Here is an 18,804-nt window from a genome sequence, read left to right as displayed (position 1 = left end):
GGACTGATCTTTAACAGGAAGATTAACTTAACTCAGAGAGAGCATGTTTCTAGATGATCATGCTGGGTTCCCTTGTCATGCATCTCTTTGTAATATTTATCTACACTTTGTGTCTACATTCATCAACTTATTCCCCTGCTGAATGCATTTCCCTGCTCCCATCAAAACCAGTATGCTCACCACTCCAAAGTTCCAACATGGGCCATCAAATAGCTTTATATATTATAACAGCTCTTAAACCAAGTCTTTGTTGCTTTCTTAGGGTTGCCAGATACTTTAAAAAAAATACCGAAAATGGCAGGAAAAAATTTGATTGAGCAAAAAAAAAAAAAAACCCTGGGAGGGAGGAGTCAAAGTTGTTGAGAAAAATATGAGACACAAAAGAAACAGGCACTATGCCTTTAAATCCCCACGCTCACCACTCCCTCCACCAAATGTAGCAGAGGGGAATGTCCCAAGCAGCCTTCTGTCCGAGAAAAAACAGAAAATGCCACACGCCTGGCAACCCTATGCTTTCTGTGTGTGGGATGCTGTTCTCAGAGTGCAGCCAGCCCCGAGGAAAAATACAGTCAGGTGTTGGATATAGAAATCATATTTTAGTAGCAGATCAAAATATTCTATTTGAACAGAAACATCTGTGATCCGAGTAATCTCTCCATTTCCCTTTACCATCCCATATTAGCCGTACCAAGTTCATAGTCTATTTCTGTGAATTTCACGGTCTTAGCATTTTAAAAATCTTGACTGTCTTGGTTTCAGATATTTACATCTTAAATTATACAGGGTTGTAACAAAGTAAGAGCATGTATTTTTAAATGGCAACATGTAAAGCTTCTACGTCTACATTTCTCAAACCAGGGGTCCTGATGCAAGACAGGGTGAGAGAGCTATTATAGGGGCATCATGATACTGCCACCCTTATTTCTGTGCTTCCTTCAGAGCTGAATAGAGAGTGGTAGCTGCTGGCTGGACACCCAGCCCTAAACATAGTGTTGTTACCAGCAGCAGCACAGAAGTAAGGATGGCCATACTGAGAGAAAAGTGAGGGGGGATTTGATAGCAGCCTTCAACTTCCTGAAGGGAGGTTCCAAAGAACAAGGAGAGAGGCTGTTCTCAGTAGTAACGGATGGCAGAACAAGGAGCAATGGTCTCAAGTTACAGTGTGTGGGGGGGTCTAGATTGGATATTAATGTAGTCCCCTTACTATAGGAGCCTCTGATTTTAAGTGGGAGGATCCTTTGTGCTGCAATCTAGCCCTAGAGACTACAACTCCCATGAGCCCTTGGGGAAAAGGAGGGAACAGTGGCTCTTCCAGACTATGCAAGCAGAGAATTAGTGAGCTCCATTTTTGGAGAGAGGAGCGTGGTGGTGGGGAACCTTTTCCAGTAAAGGAGCTGTTATATTGCAGCTAGAGCCTGTTACTGAGAGCCTACCCAGGCTTGAATCTAGCAGGCTGCTTCAGGGGCGTTGATTATCCCTAGAGGGGAGAGACTCTGGCTGTGCCTGCGTCTGGGAAGGGCCTATATAAACCTGCATAGGAGGCAACTGTGAGTAACTGAGCTCTTTGAGAAAGTGCTGCCTGGGACAGAGCATAGTAAATAGACTGACTCTGCATCCAAAGAGAGGCAGAGTGACCAGCCCAGTGAACCAGAGATGCTGGCATTTAGTGGGGCCTGCTCCAGTAGCAGAGGGATTTTGCAGCTGCCTGCCTACCTGGACTGATACACACAACTTGCACAGAGCTGTCTCTACTTCAGCTGCAGACCTTCAAGCATGCCCATGCAAACCAGTGAATCCAGAGGAGTAAACACTGTGGAATGGGATAAATAGTGGCAGTATAAATGCCAGTTAGATAAGTTTCCTTTATTTCTGTGTACTTTGTTAATTGATTTTATTCACTTTTAGTCTGTTAAACCCTGTTTCTTTAAGTTAAGTAAAGGTGTGTTAATTCTAATGTTATCAATTAGATGTATATTATTCATATTTGTGGTTTTGGCGTTAAATCCAAATTATTACTAGAATAATTTTATTCTTGGAGGCTCCTGCGGCACACCATTAAGTGTGTACAGGGCCAGCCTGGTGGAGGTACTGCCCATGTATATTCCTTTAAAAACAAGGGACTGCAGCAAGGGACGGACAAGGAATCCCCAACTAAACAACATCACCACTGGGGTACTCAGGATCTTTGTTTTTTGTTAAAAACATCAGGCACCCAGACACATATGTGAGTGTGACCTACTCCTGAGTAACCCAAGGAGGAAAAAGGGGGTGGGGAGCTACATTAGGAAAAACTATTTAACTAGGAAGATGATGAAGCACTGGTATGGTTTACCCAGGGAGGTGGTAGAATCTCCATCCCTAGAAGTCTTTAAGTCCCGGCTTGACAAAGCCCGGGCTGGGATGATTTAGTTGGAGTTGATCCTGCTTTGGGGAGGGGGCTGGACTCAATGACTTCCTGAGGTCTCTTCCAGCCCTAGGAGTCTAGGAGTCTATGAATACTGTAACCCCCTAAAATGTATCTTTACCAGCCCTCTTTTGGGTTGGGTTCCACCAGTTTGAGGAGACACTGCCTATAGGGTAAAAGTACATAAACGGCCATATTCTGTAATGGAGACCAGATTTTTTCATGGTTTATGATGCGCTTTTCATGGCCACAAACTTTCTAACTCACTTCTGTATCTCCTCCAGTATGGCTTCCACCCTCTCCATTCTACTGAGAATACACTTTCCTCTTCCTCCCCAAGCCTCAAGGCTTTCACTGCATTCTTTCTACTGCTTTCATTACTGTTGATTACTCCTTTCACTTTGATGCCGTATCCTTCCTTAGCTTTCATAGCCATGTTCTTTCAAGGTTCTCTTCCTGCCTCCCTTACTACTCTTCCATAGACGCTTCTAGCAGCTCTGCATCCTCTTTTCTCTGCAGGTTTTAATCCTGTGCTGTGTCTCCTGCCTATTTTTTCTGTTCACCTGGTTTCTAATGAATGTTCCCCATTCAAGGTGGGCACCAAAAGCACTTCAGAAAATGTAGGTCAAGTTGTTTACTGCACCATGGAACATATCAGAGTCTAACATACAGAGAAGTTCCCCAAAATGCAAAGTGACAGACACCCTCAAAATATTGTGGACGAAAACAAGGTCCTCACTCTGCGTTTAGTAAGCAACAAGTCAGAGACATTTATTTCCGAGCAATTGCAAGGGGAAGACTGCAGTTGAGCGAGGGGGTGGGGTCCCCCTTCCTAAGCAGATCTTCGAATACAAACAATAAAAGCAGAAGTATATATACTTTTCCATTACATACAACAATAACTAAGAAACTAACTGTAATCTCTTAGTTTCTCCCAGATGCTACCCTATCTCAAGGTTCTCACTGGAGTCAGCATTCTATCCTTATCTCCGTATGGAGGCAAGAGGCGAAGGCAGCACCTCTTACAGTTCTCACGCTGTCAGGCTACAAACTTAGCCTGACTCTTGCTCTGCTACTGACAAACCTAAGATTGCTGTGCACAAATCTCCTTTTCCTCTTTTCCTGCCTCCACACTCCCCCCTTTTGTGATTTTAGCACAACTAACCTTTAAACTTCTATTTTCATTAGGCATTGTATTTCTGCTTCCAGATCAAGGGGATTAGTCCCACAAGGTTTGGTTGATTGTAACGGCAATGCATGATTGGTATGAACATGACTCTACATCACTAGTTAAAGCTCCCAACACTGTGCAAGTAGATGAGCTTCTCTGAGACTCTATCTGCATTGCCCATGGGTTCCACCTGTTAGGTGATTCTCAGACTAACATATAGAATCATAGAATACAGAACTGGAAGGGACCTCGAGACGTCATCGAGTCCAGTCCCCTGCCCTCATGGCAGGACCAAATACTGTCTAGACCATCCCTGATAGACATTTATCTAACCTACTCTTAAATATCTCCACAGATGGAGATTCCACAACCTCCCTGGGTAATTTATTCCAGTGTTTGACTACCCTGACAGTTAGGAACTTTTTCCTAATGTCCAACCTAAACCTCCTTTGCTGCAGTTTAAGCCCATTGCTTCTTGTTCTATCCGCAGAGGCCAAGATGAACAAGTTTGCACCCTCCTCCTTATGACACCCTTTTAGATATCTGAAAACTACTATCATGTCCCCCCTCAATCTTCTCTTTTCTAAACTAAACAAACCTAATTCCTTCAGCCTTCCCTCATAGGTCATGTCCCTAGACATTTATTCTTTCCATCTTGGTGCTAGCTGCCTAACACCTCTTTCAGAGTTGCTGTGTTTTAAAGGACTCAGACTCCTCTCCTTTCCCAGCCTGCTTTACCAAGAACAGAAATATATAAATGATTCAGAAGTGTAGGCGCAGACTCCGTTGGTGTTCTGGGCTGGAGCACCCACTGGTGCCAACTTCATCCCTCTGCTCCATTGCCACCTGTGCCTCTCGCACACTGGTGACCCCATGCTGACCGACTTCTCCCACCAGCGCTTCCAGAGCACAGTGAAGAGCTGACTTGTGGCATTCAAGCTCCAGAAGGGAGTGGAGGAATTGGGATGAGATGCCCTCAGGGAGAGGAGGCATGGAAGGGGATGAGGTACTTGAGGGGCAGGAAGCAGGGTGGGGTGAAGCACAGGTGAGGAGGGGCAGGGGCGTGAGGAAAGGGGTGGAGTGTTGGAGAAGAGAAGTTGGCACCTATGGTCAGTCCAGATCTCAATGCTTGCTCTGTCCCATTCCATCCAATCTGACGCACCTGCCTCTCTGACATACTGTCTTGGAGGGCCTACTCAACATGACCAAAAACAGAGCTCAATAATTTACCCTCCTGCACTCTTCACTTTTCCTCCTTTCTTTCTGTCTCTCAGGCTTGCAATCCCTGTGTCATCTCTAATTCCCTTTTCCATCTCTTCACACATCCAGCTTGTCTTAAATCTGGTGGCTTCTTTTAAAATAATCTTACTAAAGTCTCCCTTTCTTTTTTATTTTGATGGTTCATGTGCTTGTGAAGCCATTGTTATTTCCCTCTTCCTTCATGATACCCAATTGACTCGTCTCAAATCCATACTAACGCTGCAGCAACATTATCCTTGTCTTTGGATCTGACCGTGTCACCCATTTTTAGCTTGCTGGCCATTTCCAAGAACCTGTGTGTCTCGAACTAAAATCTTGTCTCTCAGTGGTGTTCAATGTTCCCCCTTACCTGCATCACAGTGGCCCTGGTGACACCTTCATTTCCTTCTTCCACTCCCATCTTTGTACCTTCTTCTACACTGCTCCTTATTTTTGGAATGCACTCCCTGTATCCCTGTGCTAGCTCTCCCACACACATTTTTATAAAAGTATTTCTAAAGATTCTCTTCTTCTACAACCCCCACAAATAGAAAAAAATTGAATATATTAAATTAAGAGGGAAGGGAGTTAAGAGTTTTCTCCAAGATAACTCCCTCCCCTAGATCTTCCAGTGGATCTTGTCTGTCTGTGTTCAAGACTGTAAACTTTCTGTGGCGAGCACTTTCTTGATAGCTGAATCATACTGGGCTGAGCACATTGTTGACAATTCCAGAAGAAGAAATATTCATACATGCCATAATTCACCCTATTTTGGTCATGTTATGTGCTGCTCAGCATCTTAGCAGTAGCACATTTGGTTGTTTTTTCCTTTGCTTTCATTGTGACCAGACAAGTCACTGGGGAATCAGAAGTGGGTCCCATGTTGCAGTAAACAACTTGGTCTCCATTTTATGAAGTGATTTTGGGTGCCCCGCTTGAATGAGGAACGCCCATCCTCTGGAAATCAGGCTGCTTTCAGGTGTTTCATGTAGGACACCCACAATTTTTGAAGCACTCAAATCACTGTCCATCTCCGATCTTCTTTTATCCCACTGAGGAAGTAAACACATCCTCATATTGGTGCACACTTTATCACATTCATATTCTTAACAATACACTGACTATATGGAAATAGTTCATACACAAGGTCTTTATAAAACTAAAATGATTGCCCATTTCTTTATAGAGAGGCTAGATTCTTTAAGCACCTAATTACTTTTTTACTCCATTTCTTGTATCCATCTATATATTTTAGAAATGCTTATCTGTCTGTCTGTGAATTTGTTGTTCAAGAACCCTTAAATAGTAAGAGCTAGGGCCACCAAATTTGGTATGCAGCTGCCTTTTATCCTAACTTAAAGCAAAGTCAGGATTTGGGTGTACCAAGGAAACCGGAAGACCCAGGAATGGGACTGTTTTCCATAACATAGAAAGGAAGAGGAGGGACATGAGAAGGAGGGGCACAGAAAGGAGGGATGTGATACTGAAAGTAGCCACTGGACACGGTGAGCTCAGAGAAGAGTTATATGCAGAGTGGCCTTTGGGGGCAGCTGCACTCCCAAGGGAGTGGCCAGCAGGGCTAGGGCTCCAGCATCTTGCCTGCCACCAGACCCTTCCCCCCATCTTTGGCCACAGCATGGGGGGGATCTGGAAACAGAGAGAAGGCCTCTCATAACTGGGGGGACTGGGCGGGGAGGAAAAGGCCCCACTGGCTGGGGAGAGAGAAGACCACGCTGGATGGGACCCTCCCACACACACACCCTGAGCCCTTCATACTAGGAATGTTAAGGACTAGTCGACTATCCGATAAGCAAATGCTTATCAGCTAGTCGGTCAACTAGTTGATTTCCCCCACCCTTTGCTGCCTCTATCAGATAGAGGCAGCAAAGGGGGAAGGGGTACTTCAAAGTGGCAGTGCCGCACAGCTGAGCCCAGGATCAGTTATGCGGTGCTGCTGCGTATGGAGCCTAAGGTCAGCAGGTGTTACCAGATTTGCCCAATACTCTGGGGTATGATCATTTATCAGGGTTACTCTTATGGGACTGGGGGAAGGTTAACAATTCTATCAGTATGCTGCTTGTGCTCTCATATGGAGCTGAATTCTCCCTGCTGCCAATTCCCCCTCCCACTGGAGCTCTCCTGCAGGAACTAGGTTCCTCAGAATGAGGTTCTTACCACCTTAGCAACACACACAGACACTCACACCCACTAACAGAGAACGACTGAGAGGACTGGGTAATCAGCACTCACAATCTGACCCCCTCGTATGTCCCTGGACTCAGCTGGCTGTGTTTAACAGCGATGCCACCCGCACCCTCATGTGCCTTTGGACTCAGTGGGGTGGATTAAACAGCACTTTAAGCTGCCATCCTCATAAGCCCCCAGGTTTAGCAACCCCCACTTTCACACCACAGTCATTCACTGGTAAACCACACGATGAGCAAACCCCACAGGATTTTGGGCACTACAGGGATCTTTAGCTTGGGTACAAGAAGCGTTGTTTCAGAGTGAATGGGAAAGCGAAAACAACACCCCTTAAGGAAGAGTGAGCGAAAGAGAAAGAAAGAGAGAGAAGCAACCAGCTTAACAATGAAAGTTATTTATTTCTGAGTAGTGAATAGATATAAAAAAGTAACAATATTAAATCTAAATTGAAACTGATTACAAATATTAGGTAACCATATAACAGTTTACATAGGGCAGGGTCAGGAGGCTATGCTTAGAGAGATAGTTGATGGGAGGGAGGGAGAGAGAGAGACCTCACCACTCCACGGAGCTTGCACTGATCGGGGTTCCCAGATGATGATAACCAGGGATCCAGAGGGCAGGAGACAAGCAGAACAGAACCCGCAGCATGATCAGACAGGAGATGAAGAAGTCTCAATGGAACTGATGCAGTTTAAATCCAGGTGTCAGAACAGTTTTTCTTAGGGCAAGGATAGGAGTTTTTATAAGGATAGCTCAAAGGGAAAGAAGTGAGATAATAGAGACTGATCACCCCTGGTTATGGGTGATGTTCCTTGAACAAGCTCACAAAGCAACTAGGCAGTTTCAGTATTTTAGATGTCAATAGGATCGTTACTAGAATTGGTCTGATAATGACTAATTTGGGTTTGAGCAGGCCTCGGTTCATTATCATCTGGAGTAGAGATTTCCCATCAGTCAGTGCTTCTCTGCTTTCAGTAACCCATAGTTCATTGCAGTTCCTGCCTTGGAAGAGCTGGTCTCCATTCTGTATGCTAATGAGTTCTAGCTGATGAGGCTGGGGTGTTTCCTTAATTAGTTTAGGTGTGTCTCCCCTGGCCTTTTCATTGCTTTGTCTGATTCCAGCAAAGGCTTAGGGAAAGGGGGGGGGGGTGGATGGTTTTGCATGAATGTTACTCCCTGGCTCCCAAAAGCACAGGGCTGGTAGGTAACACAGGGGACTCCCCCAGCTCATCCTAGGCTCCAGCACAGCATTTCCGCTGTCCCCAGCTGACCCCGGCTCTGCACGGCATTTCAAATCAGCAGCACAGGATGGAGTCCAGGGCCAGCAGGGGACTCTGAGTGGGGACCCTGCTGGGGATTCTTGTACATTTCAAAGCTGGCATACCACGTGCAGCCCGAAGTCAGCGGGACTTCCCACTGGCCCCGGGCTGCATGCGAAGTTACACATTCCTCCTTTGAAATGTACAAGAGCCCTAGCCGGGGCTCTTGTACATTTCAAAGGAGGAATGCATAAGTGCCTATTGACTAGTTGAGTAGTCGATGGAAATTCCATCAACTACTTGACTAATAAATTAACCGTTATTTAAAATCCTTACTCTTTATCCCCATCCCTCAGTCTCGCACTCCCTAAACCACCAGCCCACTGCCCTGAAGGACCCAGGCAAAGCTGAGTAACATAAATACTTTAATTCTAAATCTGTTATAAGTAAACCATCCTGTCTATGGTACGAGGATTTTTTAAATTTTGCTTTCCCTTTGATAAGAGAGACCTCTCATTTTGAAATTATCTGTGTAGCTGAAGAGCACAGCATTAACCATCTGGTGGCAAATTTTAGTGTTTTGGATAATGCAGTAATTATCTTCAAGTGCTGTTGGTGATGTTACATATTTGATGAAACACCAGGGACTGAAAGTACTTTAGATAAATAGAATGTTCACTGTGCATTGAGGAACTGCAAGCAGCTACTGTGTTTATTATTACATCTGAAATAATTGTGTTCTGCCTTTCTGTTGCAGTATCTACTAGAGATGAAAAGCTTAATACTGCCCCCTGAACATATTCTGAAGAGAGGAGACAGTGAAGCAATAGCATATGCTTTCTTTCATCTTCAGCACTGGAAAAGGGTAGAGGGGGCACTGAATCTCTTACATTGTACGTGGGAAGGCAGTAAGTAATTCTCTTTCTTAGAAACATTTTTCAGGGTTTGAAAAGATAGAAAAGATATTATGAGTAAATAATGGCTTACATGGTACAGCACCTTCCATCTAAGGAGCTCATAGCACATCAAACCATTAACAAATTAAGCTTCACCATACCTCTGGTGATAGATATGTACTCTTGTTTTGTTCAGTAGATAGGTCAAGTTGCCTTTCTTTAGGTCATGGAGAAAATTGTTGGCAAAAGAACACAGATGTCCTGGTTCCCAGAGTCCTGTAAACCATGTTAAAAAATGATGTTAATAAACCCTGTCAATGGTTTTTAGTGAATTATGGACCCTCTAATTCCGTGGTTAGTTTCAAAGTCAAATATTGACTAGGAAAGATAGCACTAACAATGAGAAGATTTTTATGGTAAGTTTGTACAAGCTATAACACAATATTGTAGTTCAACAGAACTGCGTAGGTTTCTTATTGAGACAGAACCCAGTCCCACATATCGACCCTTTGTGTTGCTACAGAGATGTAAAGGGGCTGTAAAACTACCCTTACTGGATAGTGGAGGGTTCCCCGGCATGGCTGGAATCCCCCTATAACATCTCCTCTCCATTCTCCCACGGGTGTAGGGACCACGTTCCCAGGAGCAGTAGGTTACAGTGCCATTGCCACTGCTGGCATAATGTCAGAGGAAGCCAGAAAGCTGCTAAACTCGGTGAGTTTTGGGAGCATAAGGAATGCAGGATCATGCCCCATTGAACTATGTCTCCAAACTCTGGGCCAGGAGTAAGCCACTGTAGTGTTTCCCTCAGGGACTACATTAGGGTGACTAATCTGAAGTTCAGTTTTACTCAAGCTTAATTAAAGTGAATCAATATATTTTACTCAAGCTTAATTAAAGTGAATCATCCTCTCATCAATCATTGGCCTGAATTTTGTCTAATCTAGATTGTAAACTCTTTGAGGAAGGGATACATCTGTGCCTATGTATTGTAACACTCCGGGTACGTCTAGACTACATGCCTCTGTTGTCAGAGGCATGTAGATTAGGCTACCAGGCATAGGAAAAAGAAGCGGCGATTTGAATAATCGCCGCTTCATTTAAATTTACATGGCTGCTGCGCTGAGCCGATCAGCTGTTTGTCGGCTCAGCGCGATAGTCTGGACGCACGGGTGTCGACATCAAAGGCATTTGTCGACCACCCAGGTTTGCCTCCTGGGATGAGGTTTACCTGGGTGGTCGACAAATGCCTTTGATGTCGACACCCGTGCGTCCGACTACCGCGCTGAGCCGACAAACAGCTGATCGGCTTAGCGCGGCAGCCATGTAAATTTAAATGAAGCGGCAATTATTTAAATCGCTGCTTCATTTTCCTATGCCTGGTAGCCTAATCTACATGCCTCTGGCGACAGAGGCATGTAGTCTAGACGTACCCTCCCTTGCTATATGTAGTTTACTCCATTGTGTTTGTCTAACATGTCATATATGCAGTCTTCTATGTTCTGCTTGTTCTCTTACTATTTACTTACTTATCCCCACCTCAGTCCCCTCCATTGTTTCCTTCATTATCTCTTATTACTTCCCAATGGTGCATCTTTGATGATGTCTCTTGCTTTTCTTTTCTGTATCGTTTCTTCTCCTTCACTCACCATTTCATCGGAATTGTGCTGAGAAATGCATTACCTCAAGATCATGTAATTGCTCATAGTAATTTCCTGGTGAGGTTCCTACTGACGCATTCTATGCTTTGTCACAGTGGGACCTCTTATTACAGGTGGACTCTTTTCCCTCTTTCTTCCTCCACAGCTACTTGAAAATGTATTTTATCTTACACATGCGTCAATAAAAATAATGGCCACTCATTTCCAACTTCTAAAAGAAACAGCTGTGATTCATTTTGCTTTGCTTTTTTCAGAGAAAAGTAAATAATGGGCCAAATCCTGAGAGTCTTACTCAATTATAACTCCTTCCTTACACAACTATTTATTTTAATAGGATTTTGTTTATGTAAAAATTGAGCCAAGAACCTCAGTATTTGGCCTTATATTGGTATCTTTCAGCTGCATATCTCATCTCTAATTAATATTATTTATTGATGTGGTAAATTAAACATTTGATAATATTGTATTAGATCATTCTGCCAGTTTCATGGCTCCTATATGCAAACAGCTTTTTTGGCATCTCTGTTCTACCAAATTTTAAACTGTCATTTAAAATAGAATACAGACTTAACTGGGTCCTAATTCTTCCTGGCAGCGTACAGTACATTGAGTGCTGCACTTGATCACTTGCTGATGCTCTCTGTACACAGCAAGAATGTCTTAAAATTATAGCATGCCATTCGGTTCCTTAAACTACCAACAACTATCATTTTGCCGACTTGCATATAGGAAGTTCAGGCCAAAAAATGCATATTATTACATTTTATCTGGGTGGGATTTGAAGATTAAGTACTATCATTTCTTTAAATTGCTTAGTGGTACTTTTTCACATTTGCTTATGAGAGGAAAGCAGAATGTTCTCTCTGATGCAAGCTCTAACTGAAACATGTCTAGAATACCTTGTCAGTCTAGCAATCAGAAGGATTTGGGGTATTTTAAACCATAGGGCTTGTCCCCAAAAAAACTACACTCAGTAGATCAGAAAAGAGTTAGTTTTTTTTTTTTAATAATCATATTGGAATATTGGTCATTTCCTGGCATTGTTTCCATTTTTCACCAGTCGAAATGCACTCCCATATGCAGTACAGCCCAAATGATACAATATGGGATGTTGATTTGTTTGGCTTGATGCAGTTGGTTGGTGCAGAAAAGTCTTTATTTGCAAATATGTCTGAGGCTACATCTGGACTTCATTGCTTTTTCGGGATACCATCCCAGGAATGCGTCTGCTTTGTCAAAAAAAATTTTGAAAAAGTGGGTGCGCTCTTTCGCAATCCCTCTAAACCTCGTTCTATGGAGAATAAGTGATGTGTGGAAAACCTCTTTTGAAAGTAAATCGGAAAAAAAAATACATATCTTTTTCCAATTTAACAGTGCATTCTAAGTGTAGCCTGAGTTTCAATGGTTTCCAAGATGTATGAACCATTACAGGCAGTCCCCGGGTTACGTACAAGATAGGGACTGTAGGTTTGTTCTTAAGTTGAATTTGTATGTAAGTCGGAACTGGCTTCCAGATTCAGCCGCTGCTGAAACTGACCAGCGGCTGACTACAGGAGGCCCGAGGCAGAGTTGCTCTGCCCTGGGCTGCCTGGAATCAGCCGCTGATCAGTTTCAACAGCAGCTGAATCTGGACGCCTAGGACAGAGCAGCTGGGGCGCTGCCGGGTAGGTCCCCGCAGGGGCGGCGCTGTGGGGACCAACCGGGCAGCACCCCAGCTGCTCTGCCCCAGGTGTCCCCAAGTCAGCCGCTGCTGAAACTGATCAGCGGCTGATGCCAGGAAGCCCGGGGCAGAGCAACTCTGCCTCGGGCCTCCTGTAGTCAGCCGCTGATCAGTTTAAGCAGTGACTGACTTGGGGACACCTGGGAAGAGCAGCTGGGGTGCTGCCCAGTTGGTCCAGTAGCGCCGAGGAGCGGCGCTGCAGGACCAACCCAGCAGCCCCAGCTGTTCTACCCCAGGCGAGAAAAGCCTGGTCTGCTGGGGGGCGCACTAGCTGCGCCCTGCAGCAGACCAGGGAAACCCGGACGACGGGACCGCGGAGATGCGCTGTGGTCCTGCCCGCATCCTCCCCAGCTTTGCTCCGTGTCTCCCTGGTCTGCTGGGGGGTCTCCAGGAAGACGAGGAGCAAAGCCACGGAGGGGCTTGAGCAGCCCAGGCGCTTCTGGGCTGTCCCGCTGCCAGCTTCCGCCGAGGCTTTGCAAAGCCTTGGGGGAAGCCGGCAGTGGGACAGCCCAGGCGCGCCTGGGCTGCCCCGCTGCCCGAGCCCCTCCACGGCTTTGCTCCGCGTCTTCCTGGTCTGCAGACCAGGGAGACGCGGAGCAGCTTTTCTCGCCCCACAGTCCATGTCCTCTGGGGCGAGAAAAGCCCCGTTCGTAACTGCGGATCCGACATAAATCGGATCCGCGTAAGTCGGGGACTGCCTGTATTAACTCTGTCCCTAAAATTTGACCACATATTCTTCACTGTAACTATGAAGAAGGAAAAAAAAGTATTTTCTTTTCCGAATTATCTTTTCCCACGGTGTCAAGTCTTTATTTGCTCCCAAGAAAAAACCCACATAGAATCTGAGCTTAAATTAAGTATAGTTAATTAGTTAATAGTATCACAAAAATGTAGAGCTTGAAGGGACCTTGAGAGGTTATCTTGTCTAGCCCCATACACTGATGCAAGACTAAGTATACCATCCCCAGCAAGTCTTTTCTAACTTGTTCTTAGGCCTTGTCTTCACTTACTATGGGGATCAGTCTTCTGGGGGCGAATTTAGTGGGTCATCCACTGATCGTGCTCCCATCAACTCTGGCACTCTATCGGAGCAAGAAGGAGAGAAATCAACAGTAGAGTTTCTCTCATTGATCTCCCACAGTGGGGATGCTGCAGTAGCTTGAACTAAAATACGTCAACTCTAGCTTAGCTGTTCCTGTATCTGGAGTTGTGTGCCTTAGTTCGACTTTGCCCCCTAGTGTAGACCTGGCCGTAGAAACTTCAGATTATAGGAATTCCACAGGCTTCCTTGGAACCTTATTCCAGAACTAAACTACCCTTATAGTTGCAAAGTTTTTCTTAATATCCAATCTAAATCTCCCCTGCTGCAGCTTAAGCCCATTACTGTCTTTGGTGCCCATGTGATCTGATCTCTAGTCACATCTCTTATGAAGTGAATTGTCTTTCCCCACCTTGATAATTGACCAGTGTCCTTTTCATAACAGCCCTTAATATATTTGAAGACTAATATAATGTCTCCCTTCAATCTCTTTTCTGATGATGAAATATGCCCAGTTATTTTTAACCTTTCCTCATAGCTCAGGCTTTGTAAAACTTTTATCACTTTTTCTGCTCTTCTGCCTAGTCTCTCCAGTTTGTCCACATTTTTCCTAAAGTGTGAGGCTACACCAGTGCTGTTTAGAGCACCTTGAAAGCATCTGGAAGATGAAAAAGTGCTATATATCTTATAATGTATTAAAGCTCTTACATGGGCTTATATTCAAAAAGGTTTTGAGATCAAACCACACATCATCCAAAGTATATTTTGTTTAAACAGCGCTAGTTTAAATTACTTCCTGAAGGAGATCTTGTAATATACATTATGCAAGTAAATCACATTAAATGTTTTCCTAGTACCTCGTCCTGCTCAGACAGGTTTCTAGTTTCTTTCAGAGTGGGTCTTACATGGATTGCAGTATTGTGCAGGGAGACCTTTGTCTTATATTTTCCAGCAGTGCCATGCTAGTCGTTCCTCATGTTAAAATCACAGACTGAAACAGCGTGAATTCTTTCATTTCTGAAGAACTAAGAACCAGAGAGTATATAGTAATTTTATTTAATTTCTATTTAAGACATTTCTGTTACTGCTGGAAAATTGTTAACATTTTTTACCTCAACAAACAGCAAGTGGACAGGATCTCTTCTAGAGTTTGGAGAAATTTACATGCTTTTTGGCAAGACACTGTTACCTTTGAGCAATATAACTATGGTGTAGATTGACTGCTTTCCAAAGGCTGGAATCACATACGTAATGTTTTTATTTTTCAATAATATTCAGACCCCAGAATAAATACCATATGTTAGCTAAAGTGCTTAAATGGAACACTGTCATTCTTCATTGAGAACATTTTCTTGTTTATTATAATTTAAAACAAATACATTGAAAATACAGTGTAGAATGTAACCACAATGATTTTCAATGTATATTGTGGTACAGAGCAATCATTCATTCTTAATACAATACCTCATTGCCCTGTGTGAGATACAGCATGGAGCACTGCGCTCTGTGTGTGTGTTCTGTATGGTATATCTACAGCATGTATTACTTATAGGACATCTGTTGAGGAAAAATTGCTTCAGTGAGTGATGTTCATATGAATAGTGAGAATAACATGTTGATGACATCTTAACTGGGGGACTAACATATAGGATAATAGAAAAGGATGGATTGATTGCAAAACTATAATTCAGTTAAGGTTGTGATGGTTCCATAAATCACAGAGTATGACTCAGGTGGTCTATGACATCATCATAATACAGATTTAGCAATCAATTTACCTCCCTCTCTGTTATTATTTTAGATTTAAATGTTACATATATTTAAAAAAATACAAAAGATAAAGTATTATTTAATCTGGCCTAAATATGCATGCTGGAAACCTTGTTTGATCTGCTATATTTAAAAAGCATGCCTTACTGGAACCTGGTTTTAATAATTTGCTATTAAGATGAGATTGCAGAATGAACAAATACAACCTAAATTATTGTGTTGGCAGCATGGAGCTATCTTCTTACAGGCAGAATGTTTTTGTTACATGTATTCTTTGCTAGTGTACCTTGAGTAGTTCATTGGGGCACCATACTACTATCTTCCTCCATGCAAAACTCCCACCAAAAGTAAGTGGAAATTTTGGGTGGTAAGAAAAATGCTCAAGTAGGCTCTGACTAGTAACACTGTTTGAGGTTCTCTCTATACATTAAGTAGAGCTGCTGTACCATGACTACTCTTTTTTTCATCCCAAAATCTCAAAAGTCTTGGAAACTCTAACAATACTATGTCAAAGTTTTCAAACTTAGATATCTACATTTAGGTACCTGACACCTTGCTCCTGCAAAAAAAGGTGGCTGACTTGACTCCTGTAAAGTGGTCCCACTGACTCCAATGAGACCGCTGATTCAGTAAAAATTAAATATGTTGATAGTATTTGATGGATTGAGTGTTAAATGCATATTTAGAGACTTAAATAAGTGTTTTGTATCCTGATAGTAGACTTCCAAGTATAAACATTTTGCATTTAGTGTCTAGGATTTTTTTTTTTTTTTTTTTTTTTTTTTTTTTTTTTTTTGCTTTTCAACATTGTTAATAAAAGTGCTCTACCAAATATGTCATATAAACACTGCACTCACAATAAGCTTTCCAATGTGTTATTTTTGTTCTTTTCAGCTTTCAGAATGATCCCCTATCCTTTGGAAAAAGGGCACCTTTTTTACCCATACCCCATCTGTACAGAAACAGCAGACAGAGAACTACTTCCATGTACGTCTGAACTTTTTCTCTTTTTTTATCCCTGGTTCTTGGCATCAAAGGATCGTTGATCACAGTTCTGCAAAACTGGCCTCCACTGATGCCTGTTGAGTTTATTGGACTAGAATGACTGATTGACAGTGAATCTTGAGAGTTCAATTAATTGTTAAAATGAAAATTCATAGACACAGCTCATTCAGTTTTAGATATCTTTATTGATGTAAAAAAAACAGATTACTTTGGGAATGTACTTCTTTTAAAAATCTATTATTTCTTTCTTGCCAAGGCAGGTAAAGTATGTCTGATCCTTTATGTAGGATATTATACCATCAAACTAAATAGACAGTTGTCCTGCCCTGTAGTCCTAATGCAGGAAATTCACTCTAAATTCAAGACAGTTTTGCCTTCACAAATTACAGAATTGAGCCTGCATGAGGACCATTAACCAAGTACCAAGTTATTGTGAGGTCATGTAAAAGGGCTGTTGTAAGAGCTATTTCAAGACACGAGCTGCAAAGAGGGTTTTCTTCATATGAAGATAGATTTGATTCTTATAAAGATATCAGTGTGAAAGTACATCAGTCATTTATTACTATGAATTTGTAAAAAAACAAGAGTGTTCTAAATGCTGTGCAAGATACCGATATAAAGATAACTCCTGCCCATGGAAAGTTTTACAATCTAAGTCAATAGGCCGTGAATCAAGTTAAACACTAATCACTCTTTGCAGTATCAGGCCGAATGACCTGTCCTGGAACTATCCCACACTGTTTCCTGTTGAAGGAAATGGGAGTTGGTTGGATCACACAGATGTTCTCAGGTTCTGAAAGGTAGACAGACATAAGATGCACAAGAGGATTGAAAAAAGGAGCAAATTTAAATTGTTTTTCATTTGTATTTGTGACTCTCCTAAAATAGGTCTTTCATTTCTAACAACTTCAGTTTAGGCTAAGTTATGTTTAAACATTCTTAATAAGTCTACCTCGGTAAACTGGAGGTAGAAGTAATAGCAAGAATCCCCTTGTTGTCAGGCCCTTCTTTCACAGCACATTCACTCTGAAATTGCACAGTAATCCTTGGCAACCAGCTTTCTCCCTCCACCCCTTTATAATCCTCCTAATTATAACAATACCTCTCAGGACTCTCAGAAATCTTTACTCCAAGGGATACTGTTAAATGGAGGGTGGAGTGTCAGGGAAATTTGGGAATGAAGAAATGACACAGAATAGTCAACATTCTCCTTTCTAGGTGCAAAACTAATTGCTGTTGTCAGATGTTAGAAGCAAGGGACTCTTTAACACTGTACATTGATGGTAATGTTTTGCTCTGATAATTGTGAGAAATGCCTTTTGCTGTCAAATCTCTTGGGTTTGAGAAGAGGCGTTTTAATATACTGTGAGAGGCACAGGTTGTGTAGAGGTCCTTTATACCACATGCCTTTCTGAACCTTTAATTGCTTATATTATAAAGTGGCACCTTAGAGACTAACAAATATAATATCAGGAGCTTTTGTGGGTAAAAGCCACTTCATCAGATGAGCACTCTTTTGATGAGGTGGATTTTAACCACGTAAGCTCATGATATAATGTATGTGTTAGTCTCTAAGATGCCACAGGAGTGCTTATTGTTTTTAAAGTTACAGACTCACACAGCTACCCCTCTGAGACTTATATTTTAAAGATAATTTTCGGCAGGTAATTTGAAGAGAGGGTCTCTGCTGAAATCAGAACTTTACGGTTTGCATGAGGAATAGTTTTCTTCAAAAGAAAGGGAGAGTGGAAAGAATAACCTCAGCTAAATAAAAATATCATCCACACCTGATGTTAGTTTTAACTGGCTAAAGAATTACAACAACAGATTGGATATTTCAGTCAAAGGCTTCATAAGAATGCTTGTATACAGGCAGTCCCCGGGTTACGTACAAGATAGGGACTGTAGGTTTGTTCTTAAGTTGAATCTATATGTAAGTCGGAACTGGCGTCCAGATTCAGCCGCTGCTGAAACTGACCAGCAGCTGACTACAGGAAGCCCGAGGCAGAGTTGCTCTGCCCCGGGCTTCCTGGAATCAGCCTCTGATCAGTTTCAACAGGCTGAATCTGGACGCCAGTTCCAACTTACATACAGATTCAACTTAAGAACCCCAGGCGTCCCCAAGTCAGCTGCTGCTGAAACTGATCAGCGGCTGATTCCAGGAAGCCCAGGGCAGAGCAACTCTGCCTCGGGCTTCCTGTAGTCAGCGCTGGTCAGTTTCAGCAGAGGCTGACTTGGGGACGCCTGGGGCAGAGCAGCTGGGGTGCTGCTGGGCTGCTCCAGTAGCGCCGCTTCTCGGCGCTACTGGAGCAACCCAGCAGCACCCCAGCTGCTCTGCCCCAGGCGTCCTGATTCAGCCGCTGCTGAAACTGACCAGCAGCAGCTGAATCAGGACGCCTGGGGCAGAGCAGCTGAGGTGCTGCCGGGTTGGT

The 18,804-nt window shown here is 43.1% G+C and overlaps 1 protein-coding gene across 8 annotated transcripts in view; it reads left to right on the top strand.

Annotated features, from left to right (window-relative positions):
* The window catches only part of ST7 (suppression of tumorigenicity 7), a 247,299-nt gene that overhangs the window by 205,073 nt on the left and 23,422 nt on the right, over nucleotides 1–18,804 (top strand). For 5 of the 8 annotated variants that reach the window (XM_075929167.1, XM_014573357.3, XM_075929165.1 and 2 more), the window contains exons 12-13: nucleotides 9,039–9,189; nucleotides 16,262–16,354. In XM_075929167.1, coding sequence (XP_075785282.1) covers nucleotides 9,039–9,189; nucleotides 16,262–16,354 — 244 coding nt within the window. The remainder of the gene's footprint in view (nucleotides 1–9,038; nucleotides 9,190–16,261; nucleotides 16,355–18,804) is intronic. The other 3 variants (XM_075929169.1, XM_075929166.1, XM_075929170.1) reach the window with 2 other exon arrangements.

This window comes from Pelodiscus sinensis, chromosome 1 (genome assembly GCF_049634645.1).
Source record: "Pelodiscus sinensis isolate JC-2024 chromosome 1, ASM4963464v1, whole genome shotgun sequence".
In the NCBI taxonomy this organism is placed as follows: domain Eukaryota; kingdom Metazoa; phylum Chordata; order Testudines; family Trionychidae; genus Pelodiscus; species Pelodiscus sinensis.
This window is presented reverse-complemented; position numbering and strand designations above follow the sequence as displayed.